The 24,520-nt window shown below is 40.6% G+C and overlaps 2 protein-coding genes and 2 long non-coding RNA genes across 7 annotated transcripts in view; 2 read left to right on the top strand and 2 right to left on the bottom strand.

Moving 5' to 3' along the window:
- Positions 1 to 24,520, top strand: part of LOC145457292 (retinol dehydrogenase 10-like) — a 241,837-nt gene that overhangs the window by 145,420 nt on the left and 71,897 nt on the right. The window lies entirely within an intron of this gene.
- On the bottom strand, positions 1,682 to 4,622 carry LOC145434326 (uncharacterized). Its single transcript, XR_013913335.1, has 2 exons — positions 1,961 to 4,622; positions 1,682 to 1,874 (listed from the first exon to the last, which is right to left on the bottom strand). It is a non-coding gene; the product is annotated as an uncharacterized LOC145434326 (long non-coding RNA).
- Positions 4,822 to 9,738, top strand: LOC145434324 (uncharacterized). The gene is made up of 3 exons (XM_080311689.1): positions 4,822 to 6,053; positions 7,616 to 7,724; positions 8,278 to 9,738. Exons 1-3 carry the CDS (start codon positions 5,773 to 5,775, stop codon positions 8,308 to 8,310), a joined length of 423 nt encoding a protein of 140 aa, XP_080167815.1. The 5' UTR covers positions 4,822 to 5,772; the 3' UTR covers positions 8,311 to 9,738.
- On the bottom strand, positions 6,172 to 7,415 carry LOC145434325 (uncharacterized). 4 transcript variants are annotated; one of them, XR_013913333.1, is made up of 4 exons: positions 7,243 to 7,415; positions 6,993 to 7,121; positions 6,602 to 6,800; positions 6,172 to 6,535 (listed from the first exon to the last, which is right to left on the bottom strand). It is a non-coding gene; the product is annotated as an uncharacterized LOC145434325 (long non-coding RNA). The 4 variants fall into 4 exon arrangements; XR_013913332.1 differs by having other exon boundaries at positions 6,452 to 6,568; XR_013913334.1 differs by lacking the exon at positions 6,172 to 6,535 and having other exon boundaries at positions 6,573 to 6,795; positions 6,966 to 7,121.

The raw sequence follows: 24,520 nt of genomic DNA, 5'->3' as shown, positions 1-24,520 counted from the left end.
AAGATGAAGATTTGTTTTTGTAGTATGTAGACTGTGTTGTAATTGTAAATACAGATTTGTGAACAGGTGGTCGAAAAAGTATTGCACAAAAAGTTTTATTTTACGATTTTATATTCAGTTGGAAAAGGCTTGAAATAGTAACAGGTATTGTAGTTGGATCCAGTGTATAGTTGTGGAACTTTATCAACGTTACGGTATTGAACAATATGTCCCCTTATCCGTCGCTGTTTGGCCCTTTTTCTCAGAAGATATCTGGCAACCCTGGTGAATTTCGAAATCCGTTGCTGGTTGTATCGCGATACGACATCATGGCAGGCAAGGAGAGCGCAGATTTGAAGGTTAATAATGTCATTTTCGGGGTATGGTTAACAACATCGACAGGTTATCGCATGACGATTCAGTGTTCACCGTGAACATGTTGTGCAAGAAGTCTGGATTAGCAAAATCTGAATTAACAATCCTTAAAATTATCACTTTGCGGAGAGTGCTTACAGTACATAGTAATTCTGCCGTCAGTGATGATTCTATTCATGTAATCAGCAGCAGCTGTCCATGGTAAAAGTTGAAATACACTTGAATATGTTTGACTTTAAGTAACATCATTATACTGCGCAGTATAATTTTCAATGTATTTTGTGTGGGATTAAATGTTACCGCCCGCCAATTGTAGTTTTGAGTTTGTCATTTTGAAGTTGTATTCTATTAATGTGGAAAGCATAATTTAGTATGTAGTTAAAATAATATTTCGTTAACAATATGCTGTTGTCTCTGCCCATTTTTGATAGCAGAGATTGGCTTGGGAAAACATTTGCTTCAACGACGTAAAAATCATTAAGTTTGACTTCATGCACGCAAGCTTTGTTAAATTAGACTTACGAATCCTGATCGGTTTAGAAATCGATGTAGCATGTACGACACTTCAAAGCAATTGCTGTCGCTTTTGTGGTTTGATCTGCTTGTAAACATTGAGAGTTACTTCGACGTCCACCACCAATTAGTGTTTCTCATGGTCAGCATGTAGTGTTCAAAGTGTGGATTAGAGAAAACTTCACAGGGAATCCTTATGATTGTTGCTTTATGCCACCTTAGCCCGTAGTGATAATTTTATTCATGTGCTCTGTTAGCGCGCCCTGGTAAATGTTGAAATACACTTGCTTTTGCTTGCCCTGTGATATCTTGCTATACTGCTGACTTAAAAATTTTAATTGCAGCTCGTGTGGGTTTGAATGCTGCTACCAACTGTATTCTTGCGTGGTCATTAGGGTTGTTCAGAATTGACCGACTTTCAAAAAGTCGTGGTTTTCAGTCCGATTCCCATGCCTTATACCATAAAAACATATTCTAGCTACTTTTTTTCGTAATTCATCCCTTGCATCCGTGTGCATTTTGAGCTGGAAAATTATCGGCTAAAAATAGGGGATTCCCCTAAAATTTGAGTGTCGTCATTCGGACCAGGCTAGCAAACGTCATATATAAGCTGGGTTTATGCAGCTATTGCGGTTTGGAGTGCTACATAACCTTATCATAGAAAGTATTGCCGGTTCAGGAGACCATTTTCATGTCCTACACTCCCTTAGAACTCCTCAAAACTGCCTAAGACTGATAGTCATTTTGTTGGATCACATATCCTACACTCCTCAACCCTACCTGAGATTGTCCATCAATTTCCGGGATCACCATGTGCAAGAATACAACTGTGAATGTATCATTCACTCACAGCCACATTTTAAACATCACATTGTTCAAAGGAAACGAAACAATAAGGAAAAGAAATAGATCAACTTGGCAAATACTACTTAAATCAGGTGGATGAAATGGTTGCTTTAGAGAAATCGGCATATCTGTTCCCGTGATCTTCCACGGCTTGTAAGAGGCTCGTCCGCTGTTCTTTGTCATCTGTTTTTAAAGCATCAAAGTCGGTATTCAATTTTACCAAACGCTTTGCTGCGTCTTTAACTACTTCAACACTACTCACAAATTCTTGAGCAGTCACAAAATGCGGATCTGTATGCCATTCCGAAACTGGAAGACTCAACTAATCATGTTCGGCATGTATAGCATCGAATAGAAACCATGATTCCGGTCCAATTAAAGCAACCATACTCATCGACTCAGAGACAGAGTAAGAGATTAGACTCAGAGGTATACCTCTGCGAAATTGTTCAAGAATCGGCATTTGCAGCAATTTAGCAGCCATTGCTTCCTTCACTTTGTCAGGAATCTTTGGTTTAGCCGAGAACATTGTAGATACCACCGTTTCCTCGGTGAGATGCCAATGATGTTTTCACATCTTTTTATATGCCACATCAGCAACTGTGAAATCGCATGATGTAAAGTCTGTCATGTCATGAAGAAATTTGAGATCATTACTCTGTGCGTCACATGCAATATTAGTTTTAAGCTGGGACAGAAAACTGGGCAATATTTATTCGTACCAACTTTCTAATGAACTCTTCAGAATAGCCCATTTGCTCACTCCACATAAACATTTTTTGACAGTACAGCACTTGACTCGTCCATCCAGTGCTATAGTAGCACCAGGCTTGCGAAAACGATTATCAACATATTGGTCATCTAAAATCACCAAGGCGCCTGTTGCACAGTCTCTGTAGTCATCTCTTATCAATACTTCTTTCTGCTTTCCATTATATGGCTTAATCAGTGGAATTATTCTTGCTTTGCTTCATCAGCTTTCATCGCCAACCCGCTGCCTTCATCAAACTGAAGTGTTTTAGAGCTTCTTAATTGATCAATATCATTCCACTTCTTGGAAGGTATTAAAATCTGTGTTTTCAGGGCCTGTGGTCGCCGATCCAAATACACACTTCACTTCCAAATCTCCCGGATGACTAGTTCATGAATATGATGGCGACAAGACTGTAGAAAACTTTCCTGTTTACCAATTCTTCAAGTAACAGAACAATTTTTTCCATTGTTTGAGGATGTTGTGTCAAACACAAGAGCTCCGACATTTTTTGTTAAATTATATAGTTCCAGCAGTTCAAATGACGGATCAGCCAGTGCTTTTCCTGTAGCACTCTCCAGAGTTCGAATGCCAAGAAGTTTGCCCTTCTCAAATGCGTTACAACACGTAGACGATGCCGGCAGTCACGTAGACGATGCCAGCACTGCCAAGGCCTCAAATTGCTCTCCTAAACGACTCCCAGTGAGCTTTCCATTCCAGTGCAATGTGATGTGCTTTGGTGGATCGTTTGCTATTTTTTCAACAATAGACTCAGAAATTTTAAAACGATTTGCAATGCGTCGTCGATAGGTTCCAGATCTTGAAAGATGAAAGTCATTAGGGTCACCATCGCAAGCTTTAATCAGTGCTGCAGTTATCATGGTAGCAGCATTATCGCTGACTTTCAAGCGTTTGGAAACCTGGCATATGTCTTTGTCGTTGAACAGGTTTACAGGCGCTTTTAGAGTCACAAATTTAAAGCAATGACCCGATGTCGACTGCGCCACTTCAAAATCACTGCTGTGGGAAGTGTCAGCTACCTGCGAAGACATAGATGAGCTCTTTGTAAATTCACCTTCGCTACTTGAAGCTGGTGCACTCTCTCGCACTCATGGTCCGTCTCTTTTGTTGCATGGTTTTCACTTTCAACACTGTATCTTTGCCACCAATCGTTGCTAATCACGGACCCCTTTGATCCTGATAAAATGTTTTGTATTGATGTTTCTTATCGCCGGAGAGAAGTGTACTTGCTTCAATTGTCGTCATCGCGTCAGGAGTTCCTCTATGCCCATAGCTTACTCAACTTGGCTTCAAAGTCACTTTGTTTTCTTGAGACATATTGCTGGCCTTTAGTGACAGGCATTTGGTTTCTGTTTTCACACTGTCTCTAATCTTTCAATGGCATTGACTTGTGTGATGGTCTTTGTGGCAGCCAGGAACCAAAAACCTATTACCGTACTTCATCTCCTACGTCCTGGATGTGTAACTTTACTGGTTCATTTTTCGCATATGAATGCTCTCTTAGGTGTAACACATAGTGCATAACTTTCCTAAGAGTAAGCAGCTTCGAGCTCGTAATGTTTCCTCAGATGGCCCAGTTAGGAAATGCTGTGTCTGCGACCGTGATCTTCTAGTTTTCTTTGATACTATATCACTAGATGGCAATTTTCTTTTTTTTCAGACATTTCGCACTAGAGCTAATCCTAGAAAAATAAATATACATCAACTCAGTCAAGCAACAAAGAATAGTTGGAAACATTTCAGTTCTCTAACGTCAAACACATACTGCACAACTTGAGCAAGAATAGTCGGATTAGATCCAGTTATTGATTCTGGAAGATAATAATTCCTAAATTGGAAATACTCCGACCAGTATATTGCTATCTTAGGAAATAACATAAAATTCAGAGCAACCGATTGGCTGTTTTCCACAGTCACTGGAAAAGACATTTACAAGCTTTGTTTTCTATCTCAGTAGACAAGAAAGAGTATCAGGTCCGTTAGATCGAATAATTCAATACTGCTACAAGACTATAACCACTAATCCTGCGCTAGACTCGCTAACAGCATGAGTTAAAAAGCTACCTGGTAAGTCCTGCACCTCACTCGTAAACACAGTTCTTCAACAACAAAGCAGCAAAACACCTGAGTAATCAATGATCCCCATTTCACTGCCGTGCCTGGCGCGTCATCAACGCTAGAGTCGGTCAATTCTGAACAACCCTAATGTCCACCTAGCTCACTGTTTGTATTCTGTATGGGCAGTTCAGCTGATAATTAGTTAGTAGCCTACTCAATCCTTGCTTAAAATTGCTGTGTGGGTAGGAGGTAGGACTAGAGGGAAAGGTATAACTAGCGGCCTATGGGTTTTGTCCAGCATATAGTTAAGAAATGAATGTCTTTTTCTGATACCAGACGCCGCACAATACGGTACTGTTCAAATTGCAAATTCCGTAGTTGAGGTAATTATACCTCTGTGTGTGCGAGACGTTCGATTTGTTTAAACAATTGTTTTTCTAGGTTTAACTTTGGCTTTGGATTTAGAAGGTTACCTAATGGCATATCCTTATGGGGTACAAAGTAACAGATATAATTGAATCAAACAAAATAATTTCACTTATGTCCCTGCTACTTTTATCATCGCTATAACAAAGAATGGTCAATTTGGCGTGCTTTGCTTTATGCTTGTGAACTTATAGAATGTTCCGTACAATGCAGCTTTCCTACCAATGAATCCCTGAAAGAAAGATTGATAGAATGTGTAAGAAGAAAAGACTGTGTGCCAGCAGAATCGTTGGTCATCTGCTCTGATCATTTTCCACAAAGTGCTATTTACCGGGTTGGCGGGAGAATTCGTTTGAGGAAGAATGCCGTGCCGACAAGATTTCTGAACTTTCCTAAATATATGAGGCCAAAGGTACGGTAGACAGTGGCAATGTATTTATGAAGTTTGAGTTCCAATTACTATACCTTTAGTTTAGCCCGTGTTGACGTAAAATTCACGTCGTATAGGCTCTGCAGGGGGTAGCTTTCAATGTGATAGTGCCTCGAAAAAGGTCTATTCAGTACAATTGCAATATCTGAATCGGTTTGTTTGATACACCTTGTTCGCAGATATTAGCCCTAAGTTATCCCACATTTTTCTATCAGATAACCGTCAAGTTCAACGCGGGAGAGATAAAAAGCCTGACTATCGATTAATTCAGTAATTTATATCCATTTTATTTTTGAAGTGTCTACTCGTCCGGTACCGGACGAATTAAGTTCCTCAGGCTATTCGTCCGGCGTAAGCATGCCGCAACTGCAGAATGGGTACCGGGATTTCCGGAACTGTGGGCTGTAACTGCGGCATGGATTCCGAGAGTAAGTTCGCCTCTTACGAAGACTTAAAAAGTGCTTTCGAGAAATACCAGAAAGAAAATTACGTCCAGCTCTACAAGAGAGATTCACGTACGCTCGATGCAGTAAGAAAGCGAATCACTCGGCGAAATTTCAATGATGCGCTCAAGTATGGCCAGATATCTTTTCACTGCATCCACGGCGGCCGCACATTTCAGAGCTTATCTAAGGGTCTTCGACCTAACCAACGGTAAGTAAGCTTTACGTATGATACGGAATTTCCACCGGGTCCACAACCACATGAACATCAAGAAGCAATGTTCCCCATGAGCATTTTGTAGTCTTGGTATCGTGAAATTAGGGTTGGATTAGCCTCAGCCTAAACCCCAACCCATTCCTATGACACCCCACCACCTCATCTTACGACACCCTAATCCTAACCCCACGCGTGCCGACACCCCAATCCTAACCCCACACATGCAACCGCAACCCTGCCACCCCTATCCTAACCCCGCACATGCAACTGCAACCCCACCTCCTCATCTTACGACACCCTAATCCTAACCCCACGCGTGCCGACACCCCAATCCTAACCCCACACATGCAACCTCATCTTACGACACCCTAATCCTAACCCCATGTGTGCCGACACCCCAATTCTAGCCCCACACGTGCAACCGCAACCCTGCCACCCCTATCCTAACCCCGCACATGCAACTGCAACCCCACCACCTCACCCCACACATGCAACTGCAACCCCACCACCTCACCCCACACATGCAACTGCAACCCCACCACCTCATCTTACGACACCCTAATCCTAACCCCACGCGTGCCGACACCCCAATCCTAACCCCACACATGCAGCCTCATCTTACGACACCCTAATCCTAACCCCACGCGTGCCGACACCCCAATTCTAACCCCACACATGCAACCGCAACCCTGCCACCCCTATCCTAACCCCGCACATGCAACTGCAACCCCACCACCTCATCTTACGCATACGCAACCCCACCACCTCATCTTACGCATACGCAACCCCACACATGCAACTGCAACCCCACCACCTCATCATACGCAACCCCACACATGCAACTGCAACCCCACCACCTCATCTTACGCATACGCAACCCCACACATGCAACTGCAACCCCACCACCACATCTTACGACACCCTAATCCTAACCCCACGCGTGCCGACACCCCAATCCTAACCCCACACATGCAACCGCCACCCCAATTCTAACCCCACACATGCAACCGCAACCCTGCCACCCCTATCCTAACCCCGCACATGCAACTGCAACCCCACCACCTCATCTTACGCATACGCAACCCCACCACCTCATCTTACGCATACGCAACCCCACACATGCAACTGCAACCCCACCACCTCATCATACGCAACCCCACACATGCAACTGCAACCCCACCACCTCATCTTACGCATACGCAACCCCACACATGCAACTGCAACCCCACCACCACATCTTACGACACCCTAATCCTAACCCCACGCGTGCCGACACCCCAATCCTAACCCCACACATGCAACCGCCACCCCAATCCTAACCCCACACATGCAACCGCAACCCCGCCACCCCAATCCTAACCCACCCGACCCTAATATCCCCCACCCCACATGTTCATGAGAAGCATTGGTTTCATGGGGATCACTTCTCGATGTGTGGAGAATAATGAAGAAGTGCCCCTTTTTTAGCTCGCTACTGGACTACGAGCAGCGGCACTGCCACACATGCTGTGCATTACGCTTGAAACACAGGGTAACGTATCACGATTTCATTGCAGCACTTTCCGTAAAGAGTGCCAAGCTCATATCAGGTTTGGTACATCAGAGGATGGGCAGTATCTCATAGTGAAGAGTATGAATGAACAGCATATCCACGGGTTGAGCAAGGTAATATGCGATTATCACTATTGAATCAATAAATGACAACGAATGCATAATCACCGTTATATTATTGGAATTTATTGCAGGTTGCCTACGAATTTCTACTATTCATGATTGAATCGGTCAATATGATTGAGAATTGCATGAATATTGCTGTCAATTTTTTATCCTCTCTCTGCTCATGTATTCAGATTTACCGGTAAAGCTGAGTGAGGTGTCTTGGAAAAATGTAGGGCCCGTAAATAATAATTGAACATATTCGGGCGGACCCGTGGGTATAATGACTTCGTTACGTAATGACATTTCGTGGCCTGTCTGCTATGTCAAAAGATATTCAAATCGCCCATACGTACTAAACTAAAAGACGCACACGATTTCAAATTGGTTGGTCAATTGCGCTATAGCAGTGTCCGAAGTCTGTGATGCAGAAAATAGACCCCAGCAGTGTCCGTAGTCTGTAGCAAAATCACCATGACACCAGACAAGTTCACGGGTTGGTGTCAAATTAATCCAAACTTTATCTTGCTACACTATAATAAAACTGATCTTGCTGTTTCAGATCTTTCCAACATTCATCTGCCATCAAAACTGAAAAAAGAGGACGCCCAAAAGGCTTGGAACAAACTGTGGTTGGCCTTCTGAAGAAGAAGAAATGTGACGCTCCAGTTCCATTTAAAAAAAGACATCCCAAAGACAGAGACCCATGCAGAACCTCAGCAAATTTCACTTCTGCCTCATTCACAGTGATGCTATCATGGTTTGTATCACCATCGGACACTAATGAAGCAGTGGATGGAAAGAAATTGGGCAGTAAGTCTGTCACGTCTGACACTCGTCTCATCCCCAACAGCTGCCTTGATGAGACTGTGAATATACTCCACATCAAGAATTACTTCGCATATGATGGATGGGCTGCTGTGATGAAGGCATTCCAAAGTAAATATAGTCAGAAGGACTGGTACTGTGGAGTATGCGACCTTCAACTTACAAAGAGCAATTCAATTCGTTGTGACTCCTGTCTCAACCGGGATCATCTCCTATCTGTTGGACTAAGCACTTCCCCGAAACAAAATAAATGGTTCTGTGGCCGCTGCAAAAAATAATAGGTGCCTCTGTTTGAAAAATATGTAGCGGCAACTTTGACATTGAAAGTACTTCAATGTTAGTTTTCATGATTGATCTTCCCAGTGAAAACACGCTATTAATGCTTAAATATCTTGGAAGCAGCAAATTGTGTGCACAGCATTTACTGTCACTTGCAATATGGAATGTGCGGAAATGCCAGCAATGCTGGCCCAGCATGCATACCAGATCAACACCCAATGATCATATATACATTGAAAGTTATACACAAATATTTTTCGAACAGTTTGTCGTATGTGTTCGATGACTTTTTCATACCTGCTTAAGTTGTTCACTCCCTTGATACAAGACCCTCGTCGAAGGTAAATATCTACTTGGGCCCATTTAATAGCTACCTAACCAAGAGATCTATCGACTGACCTATCATTTTGAATGGATTACCATCTGTGAATTGCTTTGCTGTATGGCAGATTATAAAAAAATACCTCATTACCTCTTGTCGCCGTAATAACACTCTTGCCATACCTGATTACCTCTGATAGTCCTATTAACACTCTTGACCTACCTGATTACCTCTGATAGTCGTATTAACACTTTTGCCCTACTTCGCCCAGACATTGCTTCATTCATTCATTTGCTATCATTTAATTTTTCTTCACCCAGACATTGCTTCATTCATTCGTTTGCTATCATTTAATTTTTCTTCATCTTTTCAACTACAATTCGTTACAGACGGATGATGCAGAGACAATGTAGGCATATACTTGTTTCATGCGGGTTTTATCAGACCACTTGACTTCCAATGCTGTATCGATCTCTCCTATCCGACAACCGACACCAAATACTGTGCATGCACATGTTTTCTGTATGATCATTGCTGCTGTCCATTTGTTCTGTATTTCTGTTGCATGAAAATAAAGACGCACAGTCTCTCTCAGTTGGTATTCCAATCATTACTGCGCAGCAACATCAAGTATGAGTACTCGTAGTACAGCAGAGGTGACAATTCCGTCTTAGCTGTACAAGTTCACGTACAATTGGTTAGGTCAACGACGCTTGCATGAGTTCAGAAATAGGTGGAGGCAGCAAGAATTTCAGCGAATCGGTCGTGTTCTGACTGCATCCGGTTATTTATCGATAGCACTTTGGAACTCTCCGTATGGCGCAAACATTCCCTCGGAGCTCCAATTATGAGCATACAAATCAGTATCCTACTTGTTCTTACTTCATTAAGCGTAGGTGAACATATCTTGTAAAGGTAAAGGTGGGCGTCAAGTTCTGGTACTTTCACGACAGCAATTTGCAATTATTAGTATGGCGTAAACTTTCCCTCGGAGCTATAATTATGAGCATACAAATCAGTAACAGTAACCATTCAAATCAGTAACCAGAAATGCGAATAAATAATGTACAAAACCGAAGCCTGTCAAAAACGCATACAGTCTCCATAGTAACGGGCCTACGTCAGACGGTGCCGGACGAATAGCCTGAGAAAATTATTCGTCCGGTACCGGACGAGTAGCCACTGCCTTTTATTTTTGCTATTTATTTCGTTTTAATATATTAATCATCCACAAACATGGCATTTGCGTTTCTCATAACTGATAGTTCCGAACAGTAACAGCGCCGTGTTTCGTGCAATCCCCACCCAAAATGTTTGATTGAAGAAAAACTCTAGGTTGAAATGCTTCATCTAGTAGGGAAGGAAGGAATCAGGCAGGCAGCAACTGCGTGATCCCAGAAATGGTGTAGCCTACCGCCGAAGCGAGTACTTCACTTAGCTTGTTTCTCTCATTCAATGATCTCATTTGATCACTTATGCAGAAATCGCTACCCCATATTGCTGCACATAGCTGACATATCCTTACTTTCACTTTCTGGGATTTATTCAAATACGTTGAAACAATGAATACGTAGAGGTGGTATTCAATTGATTGCAGCAGTGCCTTTCAATATGTCACATGATGTCGAATTTTCTCCATCAGCATTATTCACAGCCACCAAGTAGCTAGCAGTTGCAGCATTCACATCAGCACCATTGTAGTAAGAAGACTTTGAATACAAGCTAGAGAAATTCGGAGGCAGTCTCCGGTAATAACTTCCAGCTGGCAATCGTATGCTCTTACTTCCTCGATACATATATCTGAAAGATAGCTGAACTGGCATTATCTATTCCAATCTATTGACGGCTTGGTTATTTCTCTACAAGTAAAATATTCCCCTTTGTTGCTATCTAACATTTGTAATAAAAGAGTATAGCAACCTACATCAGGAATATAGTCGCAAATAAACACATACTGTGACACATAGGTAACCTTATTTTACAACGAACAGTCGAAATCGATACCTGCAACCCTTTTAGTGCACCCATATAGACGCAGCAAACACTACCGCCAGAACGAGATATCTTTGACATGTCGAACTACACGATCACACAGATATAATAGCGAGATATTGGGCTGAAACAAATCCTGAATGTTACGATAATTATTCATTCAAAGCTCCGTTCTTATAAAATACTACAAACCCATCAGGAATCAAATATATTTAAACACTGGATGCTTTTCCTTAAGCTCCTGTACTAAATCGTCCAGCTTACTACCCACAATGCAACTGCTTCTAGTGATCACGCAAATATCGCGAGTAGCGCACTCCAGTGTTTATATAGGTCAGTGCTCACTACCGCACTGGGGAGCGAGCTTGACGGGGCCCAAAATTATTTCGTGAATTAACATAAATTATTGAGTATTTTTTGTCGAATTTATGCCACTTTTTCAAACATTTTTCCCGCTGGTAGTGCGATTTAATATTGCCGAATATATTGATTATTGGGTACTCTTCCCCCACGAAAATACGTAGATTTCATAGAAATGGAGATTTCGGCGTCGGCCATTACTGCACCTCGACGCCCCAAGACATATGAAGGCGACTACGAGAAGGTTGCGAGAACGATCAGCAGCGAGACGAGCTTGGCCGAGAAGGAATGCCCTTGTGCTGACCGAAAACTCCGATACATTTACAATATACATATATGTTGAATTGTCCATAGGCGGATAAATGGCTGGCGCCGAATGTTCCCGTCCTGGCGATATGAGCCCCACAGAACAAATGCCATCCCGCAGAGAAAAATTATTTGCCAGTTAATCAATACCAATTGGAAATCGTGTGTGCCTTTTAGTTTTGGCGATTTCCATATCTTTTGACATAGCAGATATAGGAGGTCACGAAATAGCATAATGTAACGAAGTGAGCAGAGAGGGGATAAAAAATACATGGCAAAATATATGCAATTCCCGATCATATTGACCGATTCAAACATGAATTCTATAAATTTTTCGCGCTTCGCGCAAAATAAGGCGACTTACTAAATAATAGACCAAATGCAGCTGAAAAGTAACGGGGGAAAGCCTACAGGCTCAAGGTTTTTTTTGTTTGGTTTATCACCCTGTGGGGGGCCAAGACCAACGTTTTTTTTGGGGGGCTGACGAAGTGCTTACGGTCTTGGTGGGGAATGAAGGCTCGAAATAAATCTGAAGTGGAGAATGAAGACAAAGAGGTTGGGAACCACTGTCCTAGAGTAGGGTTACCATATTTCTGTGACCCAAATTCCGGACACTCTGTAGCGCCCACTAGTGGATTTCAAAATGAGTTATGACGTCACACTAGCGAAGCCTTGCTGATAGAGCAGAGGTGGTCACGATGCGGTTCAGGAGTATGTGGTTGTGTGTTGTGTAACCGGGACCGAAAGCACATGTTTTCCGCCCTTTCCCGCCCAAATACACAATGATTTTGAGTCCACAATCGGGTAATCGATGCAACTTCTAGGGGGGGGGGGCGGGCTTGCTATATGAATTTGGTTTCTATATGCATCTGGTCGTTTAATTTTTTGAATGAATTCCATCAATAATATTGGTTCTTCCATATATTACTAGATAGTTACTACTCTCCGCCCACATGATCAGAGTTAGCGGTCTAAGGGCCTGCGCAATAAGTTTTTGGGTGTGTGCATAGGGTTACCATGCGTCCTCCTTTCGAAGGATTTGTGCTCCTTTTTCGGGTTTTTGAAAATGTCCTTCGAGGACGCCTAAATGTCCTCCTTTTTGAGATTTTAGCGGGTATTTCGGGAGCTGAGCGAAAGTTGACCTTTTTTTAGTCAACCACCCGACAATGTGAAAGGAAAAAACTGTATTTTGGGCGCCGAGCGAGAAAGATGACCTTTTTTTTATTTTTTTAGTCAACCGACTACGAAGTGGAAGAAATTTACCACCATTTTTCAGGATTTCCCACTGGTATTCTGTGTTTGAAAATTAATGTCCTCCATTCCCGATTCTAAAATATGTTAACCCCCTGTTCGTTCAACATATTCGCGAACCCCAGAACAAAGGCAAACGACCCCACGTTTGGAACGAACCACAGTCTTTGAATAAAGCCTTTAAACGGCCTTAGCGATTTGTAGTAATATACCGTTCTCCTATAATTACGATTACAATTAGGCTAATTCCAGTAAATGAAGGTTGTTTTTATTTATATTTATTGCAATTTTTGCGAGGGCGGTAGTCTTCACAATGAAATCAATAAATGTGATAGTAAATCGCGATCAGCATAAATATCCCCAAAAATAATGTTTTGAGTTATTTACGAAAAAATTATGAGCCTACGGCAAGTCTTAAAAATTCCGGACATTTGGCATATTTTGGAAATTCCTCCCGGACGCTAGTTTGAACAGTGAAATTCCGGACATGTCCGGGAAATTCCGGACGTATGGCAACCCTATCCTAGAGGCCTCATACTGGGCTGTACGAAAAGCTAGCAATCTTCTGATTTATATGATACCTAATTCGAAGGTATAATGCATGACAATTTTCGAGTACCGACGATCTTACATGAATAGTTCAGCCGAAAATACGCATGCCTAAAAAAGTGGTTATCACCCCAAATTTCCAGATATTTCCAGAGTGTTAAATATAATCAGAAATTCTGCCAGAACATCAGAAGTAGACTTGTACGGTATTCTGTGTAATCAGCGTGTACTCAAAGGTGGTGTGGACACTCGAAAAATCACGTGACCGTCACGCCCTGATACCTTTTCTGACTTTGCTTTTGTCGATCCGTCTGCAGCACTAATTAAAGGCAGAGTCGCTATTGGTCTTTGTTGATTTTGACTGTGTTCCATATCGAGTTGGGTGACAAGATTTAGTATGGTATATTTTGATGCTGTCATCTAGCACTGTACCAAGTTTCAAGGCTGTGAATCAATGATTAGTGTAGTAATTTCGATGTCGAAGTCGAGTATTTGGTAGATGAGCGCGCACCAATATATCGCCGACTTTGATAACGGAATTGCTATGCTAATCATTGAGTGACAATCTTGAAACTTGCTGCGAAGTTAGATAACACAACCACGATATACTATACCGAATTTCGTCATCCATCTCGTCATGGAACACTTTCAATATTCACATATACCAATATCAAATTTTGCGAAAATTCATTTATGTGGTAGGCTCAAAGCCAAATCAGCGCACGCAGACCTTGGATACTCGACTTTGATAACGTACTTACCAGTGTTGGGATCAAGTCACCACCTTCGAGTCACGAGTCATTTCGAGTCATTGCACATTTTGACTCGAGTCAAGTCAAGTCAATCGATTTTCGAAGATGACTCGAGTCAAGTCAAGTCACTCGATTTTTGGAGGTCACAAGTCAAGTCACGAGTCAAGTCACAATTCAAGTCAAGTTGCCTTTTTGAGGTATGAGGCATGGTTACGTCATTGCATTCTGCTAGCTGTGTAAAATACAGATTGAGTGGTCATTGATTTTGAAACGATGAACGAATATGAAGTTAAATGTACACGCAAGAAGGCGCTGGATCGCTCCCATATACGCAGAACTGCTAAACTACGTAAGTAATTGCATATCCTCAGTTTATAGTTACCAGCCAAATAGAGAATAGCGAAACGAATTAATAAGATGCAATACATTACACATATACAAATTGATATGATGCAGTACGAGCCTGCGCCTATGGTCGAGGTCTACATAAACTATATTCAATTTCAATAAAACAAGAGTTTTGGTTAAGGTAAGAACGGAGAACAGAAATATACATATTGCTATTAAATTACTTTACCACTACTTATGACAACGTAAGCTGTCAGCTTCGATCACTTCGTTTGCGGTCAATTTATTTGTGAGAGAACAATGGGGGCTCAGTAAAACGCATGTTGATTGAATAATTGGTTGATTTCACGGTTCACCAGCGTTTCGCGAACAATCCGAGCATATGCAAGATACAATGATTTTTATCGACACCGATAAATTTATGACTTGAAATTGACTCGTGAATTTTGCTCCGAGTCACGAGTCAATCCTCATTTCCGATACGCCGAGTCAAGTCAAGTCAAGTCAAGTCATTTTAGCAAAGTGACTCGAGTCAAGTCAAGTCATACGAAAAAGGTGACTCGAGTCATCCCAACACTGGTACTTACTACTGTAATTATTGAGTCACAGCCTTCAAACTTGGTACAGTGTTAGATTCCCTCATCAAGGTATATAATTCGAAATTTTGTTAATCATCGCCGTATAAAATTCATTCAAATTGTACAAATACCAATACTGGCTTTTGCGAAAAATCTGCTCTGCGGTAGGCTGAATGCCACATCAGCGCGTACTCTGACATACTCGACTTTGATAACGAAATTGCTATCGTAATCCTTGAGTTAAAGCCTTGAAAGTCGATACAGTGTCAGATGTCTTCATCAAGATACATAATACGAAATTTTGTTATCCATCGCGGAATAAAACACATTCATAACCTACATATAAAAATTCCGGCTTTTGTGAAAATTCTGTCATGCGGTAGGCTGGATGCCAGATCAGCGCTCAACCTGATATAGCCTAGTCGACTATGATAACGAAATTAATATATCCTAGTCATCGAGTCACACCCGTAAAAACTGGTTCAGTGTAAGATGCAATCATCTGGTCTTCAGCCAACCGCATAACAGATTTTTCGCGAAAGACAGGACTAATATGTGTAGAGTTAGATCAGAGGTCTCAAACTCAAATGTGCTCGCGGGCCAATTTCCTACTTTTGATGGCGCCGCGGGCCGCAGCACCGATAAAAGGGGAATTCAGAGTATTTTCAAGTAGGCTTTATTTGACGGGACATTGCAGACTGACATTCCACACGCATCGTGAAAATGTGATGTAGCCTACCATTGTGAATTCAAGCCTTGCAAGAACAAATATCACATTATAAAATATTTGAATAAAATTGTTGCTGTAATTAACTGTAGACACAATGCGAGAGTGCAAATGCATCCGGACATCGTAAAAGCAGTTCGGTTATAATTTTGCAGGAAGCGCGGACATTTGACGTGCCACAATTATAGGTAGAATTTAGGAATTCAATTTAATAATTAAATAAGATTGAACTGATATCAGAGCATTGGATCAGTACAGCCTAAAACAGGTTTCTCGCATTGCCCTACTGATAACTAGGCTATATTGATCATATCATTACCAAAGTCAAATAGAATCAGCGTTAGATTTACCTTCGAATATTGGAACAGGTCAATAACAACTTGAACGTAATGAATACTGTGCCATAGCGATAGAAATGTGCAATCGTTGAAGAATCCATTGGTGTTACTTGTTACAGCTGTGACGCGTAGGCTACGACTACTAAATACTCGCCATTTAGTTGGCGATAATAACATATATAAAGGTACCAAAGATGACACAGGATGTAACCAACCATATACATCAAAGGGGCAACATAATACCAATGGTGGTTGTCTTACCGACCTGCTTGGATATCTAAATAAGCTACGCAACGCCAGCTACGACCTTTTGATATTTTACTATTTCTCATACCAGTTTGATAGTTTGTTGCGTCCATGGTTGTAGCAAGTCACGTCATTCCGAGTCACAAAAGTCCTCTGATTGTAACGTTTGACGCGACGAGTACGAGTACGAGTAATTCTACAGAAGGTCGCTCATAAGTCCAAATCACAATTTTCAGTAACGAATCATCAACGGGTCATGTTTTACCATCATAAACAAGTAATGTCACATAATAGTTGATCTTCCACTGCGTGGTAACTTTTGAAAGTGATGTAATATTGAAGTTAGATGAGTAGCTTCAGGCTTCTGGAGTAGTTTCAAAGCAAATTTAAAGTTCTCAAATTAAAAAAAGAAAATTGGTAGTTAAATATTGTCGAATACTGCGAAATCCGAAATGCCGTCGCGGGCCGCAAAAAATGGTCTCGCGGGCCGCGTGTTTGAGACCTCTGAGTTAGATTGTGTTCTATACGGCGATGGATAACAAAATTTCGTATTATATACCTTGATGACGGAATCTAACACTGTACCAAGTTTAAAGGCTGTGACCTAATAATTACAGCAGTAACTACGTTAACAAAGTCGAGTATCCAGTGTCTGATGCGCTGATTTGGCTTTCAGCCTACCGCGTAAGGGAATTTTCGCAAAATTTGATATTGGTATATGTGAATTTTGAAAGTGTTCCATACCGAGATGGATGACGAAATTTGGTACGGTACATCTTGGTTGTGTTATCTAACTTCGCAGTAAGTTTCAGGATTGTCACTCAATGATTAGCATGGTAATTCCGTTCAAAGTCTGCAATATATCGGTGCGCGCTCGTCTACTAAATACTCGATTTTGACAGCGAAATTACTACGCTAAACATTGAGTCACAGCCTTGAAACTTGGTGCAGTACTAGATGACAGCATCAAAATATACCATACTAAATCCTGTCACCCAACTCGATATGGAACACAGTCAAAATCAACAAAGACCAACAACGACTCTATCTTTAATTAGTGCTGCTGACGAATCGACAATAACTAAGTCAGAAAAGGTATCAGGGCATGACGGTCACGTGATTTTTTTCGAGTGTCCACACCATCTTTGAGTACACGCTGGTGTAATTTTTCAACGTTTCAACCATCAAACCTTGTTGTGAGATGTATTCTGAGGGAGTTTGTTAATTGTGGTCACGCTTCGGTGATTTCCAAGGACATAGTCAAGTTAAAATCCAAGTTCGTGACCGAATATGAGTCATAAACTGGTTTACTCTGCCTGCAAATGGTTGGATACGACAGGAGAAAGTATACCACGTTGTTTCATCCCATTAAATGGGCGGCAGGGATACGATTCGGTATTCATCTTGAACTTGACCATTATGACCACTCACTGACCACGCCCATATTCACATTTTTATGTATTTTGATTTTTCGATATCTGACGAGTCGCGCGGTTTACGGCCATTGTTGGCGGCTTGTTCGAAACCAGGCAACGGTGGCTACGCACGGATGCATCATTTTCAACTCTCTGACGCCATCCCGGGGGTCAGTCTTGAAAAATGAAAGAGAGAAAGAGATTTTTTAGAAAAAAAGTTTGTTTATTTAGTCTTACAAAAAACCCTAGACATGTCTTGGAGTGTTAATAGGGGACGGAAACGGTAGAACGCTCCACCCCGCCCGCTTTTAAATTGGAACAGCTCAGATTCTAGTCCCGGTGAGGTCACGGTATGAATTTGAAAAGTGATGGTCAGTTCTGCAAAAAAAGCCTAAGATTTTAAAAGCGTTAAAATCTGTTTTATCGAATTTAGCGCTCGGCAAGCCGGTCAATAATGGCCGTAACGTTGCCTTTGACCAAATGGAAAGTGTGACTTAAACCAATTTCACTGACCCGTGAGATTTGCTTGTGTCCACACCATATAGGACACTATGGTGCGACACACACAAAATCAGCTGTAAAACAGCTGTATGACAAAACAACACTGAAGGAACTATTCCAGCGTGAAGAGATGTTCCTTCTGGCGACAGAGGATCGGCTTTGGCAGCTTTATAATCATTGATTCAAAGACCTTCAAATGAAAAAGAGAACGACTGCGAGCAACTATGGAGAAGTGATTGTTATTGTAATGTTTTGCACACTCTCGGTGTTTCAAGAGGGGCTATCCGTTGGCAGAATTACATGCTGTTACTTGGTCATAATCACGCATGGTAACTAGAGACTGTGAGTAGTTATATAGATCGGTCGTGATTTGCCTGGGGCTCTTATGGGCCCGCTGGTGACCTGCCGCGAAACTCGTGTTGGTGACCCCACCCTTTTGACCCCCCCTTCCGCTGGTGACCTGCCATGTGTTCTTATGGGATCTCTGGTGACCCCACCCTTTCAGGTATAGGGCTCGCTGATGACCTGCCGTGAAAACTCGTGTTGGTGACTCCACCCTTTTCGAGTCTCTATCGCTGATGACCTGCCGTCTCGTCGGTGATACCACCCTTTCAGGTATACGTTGTGTCGATGACCCGCCTGATAACGTTACGGGTATAGGGATCTCTGGTGAAGTGGTGTTGAATATCAAGTATAGTAAACAGTGACGCCATTACCTAGCGTGTATATTCAAAATTATTAAATATGACCAATTTGAAGTAATCCCAACGTTTACGGTGAGTGCGACAATGATATATCGTTATTCTTATGGATGCGGTGACACGGTGACGTAGCTGATATAGACGCAACATGATAACGTTACAGGTATAGCGTTCGCTCACACGGTTCTACATGAAGATATCGTAGTTCAGGCGTGACAAATGACCGATCGTGTTCTAAGTCTTTCCTCGCTATTGATTCCTACGTAACCTGAATAATACTTCAGATCGGATTATTCGCACCTTCCGTACCGCTGTTTCGCACCTACAGAATAGTCTGCTGTTCACAGTCGCAACTTCATCGCGATAGCACAATTTTCGCACCGCGATCAGTAGAACAACACCGCGCTAACCCAGTTGTCGAATCACATAGGCTAAACATTTCTTGTGAATGGAAATATTGTATTACAGGGTACAAATACGCAAACTATTCTTTCAATTCAACAAGTCTAGTTAACTGATCGATTTTCAATCTGCCGACACAGTTTTTAACACGAGTGAGTTGATATTTCTTCCCGCGTACGAGCGAGGTAATAAGAATATTACCTATTAAGTAATAAGCACCGAATAACAGAACCGTCGCAGACGGTGACTTGAATATCCAAGATTTGATACTTTTCGCGATCGCTATATGTTTCACGTTGACTTTGGTTGCGTGATGCGAATCATGAGAATATTCTATCAATGTGTCAATTTATCAACTTGAAATGAAACTCACTACACAAACCAAGTTGATTCGTATTTGAATGTGTTGATCCGGTACAACTCTAATCCTTTGAGAAATCCATTTACCGCGATCAGTTGATTCGAACGTAACTTGAATATTGCTGACTCCAACTTCAGTCGCATCGAATTATTCACACATTCCACGCTGCTGTTTCACACCTATAGAATCAATACCAACTAACTAAACAAGAATCAAGAATCACAAGTATGCACATACAATAATTGTATTTATTACTGAGAAATCAAACGCTTAACAAAAACACGCAACTTATCATTTACCAACTCAAGCATTACCAAAAAAAAAAAATTCAGGTATTGTTGATTGAAAATCCTTGAGTCCTTATTATCAAAAATGTTATAGTGCGGCATCGGAATCCATTCGCGGGATGTACTAAAGTTAAATTCAGACATTCCAAAATGAAATGTCTCGACTTTAACATAGTCTGAATTGAAATAGATTGACAAACATGACTACCATCTTTCCAAGTACCATTTCGATATTATACGCACATTGATTTGAAACAAGTAATGAAACATTACAACTCTATTCACGATCTGGCTTTCCGTTTGTCAAAGAGAAATTTTAACATCTTACCATACTCAAAAGAATTATTCATAACATTAACCGGTGTTAAAAATATAGTTTTCACTTACTTGATTATAACACTACAACTCGCAAACTTGAATTAATTCGTCCTGGTTGTATTCATATGACCGATAATTTTTATTCAACGGTAAAGGTCGTTACTATTCTGTAAGACAAAGTATTTACTAATCGGTGCATATACGCGATTTGACATAAACCTATTATATTTTGAGTATACGAGATTTGAATGTCTGAACAATAACTGAGAATTAAATTATCACAATTGAATCCATATATGACAGCGTAAAAGATATTGGAATGTCAGCAACTCTGTACGGTCATAGTTACTACCGCTAATTTACCCGGCCAACTCGTCATGATCATTCCTGAAATCAACACAAACGCGACCACTGACTTGAGTTAACCACAAAACGGCATCAAGTTTTTAATCAGCTTGCAGCTGACAGATTATTCGAATGCATCGATGGGGAATATTATTGAACTCGTCGATATTGTTACTTCAACAAATTATCGCTTACGTCGACTGCGAAAGTTAATATCGAATGGTAAGACTTGATCGCATATTTGTTGAACACAGACATGACAAAGAACATTACCGAGATTTTATAAACTAGTCATATTACTTTTCACATCTATCAATATCAGAATACAAGTCATCAAACTTTTTGTTAAATGTAACATAGCACTCTTGGAATCGGCTTCGTTATAGTCATACAAATTGTATTAAACCCAACACCAAAACAAAAGAACTTTCAAGCTCATTGAAATCAAATCATTCATCTTCGACTTGCGCTTTATTAGATTGCACGCAACAATTCGTTACGAATGAGCTGTAACCAAAGTTAAGAAATCTTTGTGCCCACAGATATGGAAGATGAATATAGCTAACACAATCACGAATCGACGTTTCAGAGTATTTCACGGATGTAATAAACTTGTTAGTGTCGCCTATCTAAAATTATGCATGCGTTCGATTTCCATACCGACTGTTGCGATGTTTAGGATTCGCTTACAATGACCAAGAGTGAGGATTTAACATCAATGTCGTTACTGTCGGTATTCACAACAGAGAATCGAAACATTACACAGTGTGAAAATATATCTTTGATATCAAAGCACTATCCCAAGTACACGATTAATACTCAACCCCGTTCACACTTTCCATAGAACGTGCTAAATGTAAAATATCGCGAGGAGACTTTGATCATTACAAAAGTAAATTGGGGTATGTTTGCTAGACGCATCCAATTAAGTTAGAAATTTCTGGTGCACAACAATCGTAATATCAAGGAAGTTCTTGCTACACTGTAATTCACTAAACGCGTTTTGCATTGTTGGTTGTTTGTAGTATTGATTGAAATTGTTTTTCAACCCTCAAATAATAATTCCCGACATGAGACCAAGCCGCTGAAAGTCATTACCATCACAAAGAAACAATTTGTACGATGTTTGCCAAATGTGTCCTATAGTTAGGTGTACTAGAATTATTTGTGTAACCCACCGACAATGCAATCAAAAATTTTTCCGTTGTCATTCACTAAAGTAAATGTCATCACAATACTCTGTCACTAAAAGACGTTACTTGTATGTGATTGAACCCCTAGCGATTAACTCACTAAACCGAACTCCAAAGAAATTTTACTCACTCGACGGATATGAAACAGCGTCGCTTAATCGGTCTACATCGTTTTTCTAAATGTAAATCATATCCACCCAGCAGAAAACCATTTTCACTCGCTTGGTGATGAAACCAAAGTCCCCATTTGATATTTTATTTTTGGTCAAATACTTTGCAATGAACACATTTGAGTGGCTGAGCTTTACATCATCAAGCTGTCATCTGTAAATCAAGATTACATCCAACTTGTAACTGTATCGTTTAACTACCGGGTTGCATCAGTTTGCTATTTTTGTCATTTAGTGACTGCTGAACATACCAAACGATACACATTCACTTACGAAATACTGTTGATCGTAATTTCCATCATCGTGACAATCGAAGTACATTTGTTTCGAGTTCATAACAACCGACTTTTCTATGACATGATGAATTTTTGAAAAGTTTAGAAGATTGGTGCACCTCGCGAAAAATAATATACTACTCACATTGATACTGTTACTCCATTGACCGGTATTTTCAAACGAGTCGATTTTCAACCGAGTAAAATTTATTACTTGAGTTGTCCCGCTTACTATATTTAAATGTAAACTCGCCCGTCTTGCAAAACCACAACAAACAATGATAAAAAGTACACAAGCAAACACAACAAGTTTTACTTTTGTAGGACACTAATTATTATTCCACGCATCTCATTTCATACTAAGTGTATATGAAAGATATTCATGGTACACGAAAATATTCGATATTCCTTGCTACGAACATACGCAATGATTGGTGACGCTTTCACACTATTTCGATTTAGTGTAACAAAAACAACAACAACAATTTTCACTCTCTTGACTTATGAAAACAACAGACGAACCTTCATTCAATATTTTGTTTTTGTCAACTAGTTACTTTTTCATGAGACCCCCACAACTCTTACAAAAGTACGAAAGATATTTACATCACACAAAGTAATCAACTTTACTCGATATTTTCACATTACGAAACTAAAGAATGGTTGGTTTGACTCTACAAACTGTTTCGTTACCTCAAGACCTTTATTGTCTGAATGGTTGTTCATGTGTCTTAAGAACCAAATAGTTCAACACAGCACTAGTACCAACAGTAACATCAGAGTTGTTTACACAAAAGTTTGTATGTGCGCAGTATGCGAATACCACGTGTAAGTCCAGCACAATTGTAGTATCCAGCTGAGATTAGTTAACACCAATTTATTACAACGGAGCCACGTAAACTTTCGTGAATGTAAGGCATACTCACTTCTCGATATTCTGTCAATGTCATAGCAATAAACCAACTACTCCAAAAACAGAGTACATATGTTTTCTAGTTACGGTGCTTACATCTTACACACAAATCTATCTACTTTGCTAACGAAAAGCGCTGTGTCATCACATGATTATCCTCACAACAACCAGTAGATGGAGCTGTATTAAAATGTTCCTAACCCCTTGCACACCAGTGACAAATTGTTGTTCAGCGTCAAGTCCCCATGTTGAAGCGTACATTAAAACAGCGCAATTCAATTAAAACCACGAATCTATTTTCATTTCCTCACAAACTGCCACATACAGAAAAGTAAATTTTATTTTCCCAACACATACTTGTAACCAATCGCTTTCATTAAACACACAACTCCATAAAAGTATTTACTTTCTGCAACATAGACATTCCGATGTAATCAAGAAATATTTTTATTATTCAAAATCATCGACTTCTGTTTACGGCGTTAGTGTGTGCATGTCATACATTAAGGTCCGTATTAAAATGCAAACGACACGACTGAATGTCAGGAGATAGAAGTCTATCGCATAGGTTTACATGTGGTCTTCGCTACGGTTTCAAAAAACGAATCATCTCTTTTGCATTGATCGAGACCGAGCAAGTTAGTTAATGGCAATGATTGTGTTTGTCATATGTGAATAATAGGGTTACTGTAAAATCTACATACAACAACCTTCTGGCACTCATAATAGCAATTTCATTCTCTCCCTTCGTAATTGTATACTCACGACAAGTATATTGTACAACTCGACAGCTACGTTTAACAAGACCAACGACACTGAGCCCACGACGTTTACCTGTGTAAAATTACCACTTTCACTTGACAGTCCATCGTTTACCTGACTAAACATATCACTTTCCTTTGGAGATCTGACGTTTACCCAGAGTAACAAACCTTTTTCACTTGGAAATATATTTTTTCCCTGGGTTACAAACCTTTTTCACTTGGAAATATATTTTTTCTCTGATCAACAAACCATTTTAACTCGGTAGTCCGTCGTTTACCTGAGT

This window comes from Botryllus schlosseri, chromosome 2, assembly GCF_051294905.1.
Source record: "Botryllus schlosseri isolate E-star chromosome 2, Bs_hap1, whole genome shotgun sequence".
Lineage (NCBI taxonomy): Eukaryota > Metazoa > Chordata > Ascidiacea > Stolidobranchia > Styelidae > Botryllus > Botryllus schlosseri.
Note: the sequence above shows the minus strand (reverse complement) of the source record. Positions and strands in the feature narration are given on the sequence as shown.

Coding starts and splice junctions, on each gene's coding strand:
- LOC145434324 (XM_080311689.1), top strand. CDS start 5,773: ATGGGTACCGGGATTTCCGGAACTGTGGGCTGTAACTGCGGCATGGAT. Junction 6,054..7,615: donor GGTCTTCGACCTAACCAACG/GTAAGTAAGCTT, acceptor ATTTCATTGCAG/CACTTTCCGTAAAGAGTGCC. Junction 7,725..8,277: donor ATATCCACGGGTTGAGCAAG/GTAATATGCGAT, acceptor TTGCTGTTTCAG/ATCTTTCCAACATTCATCTG.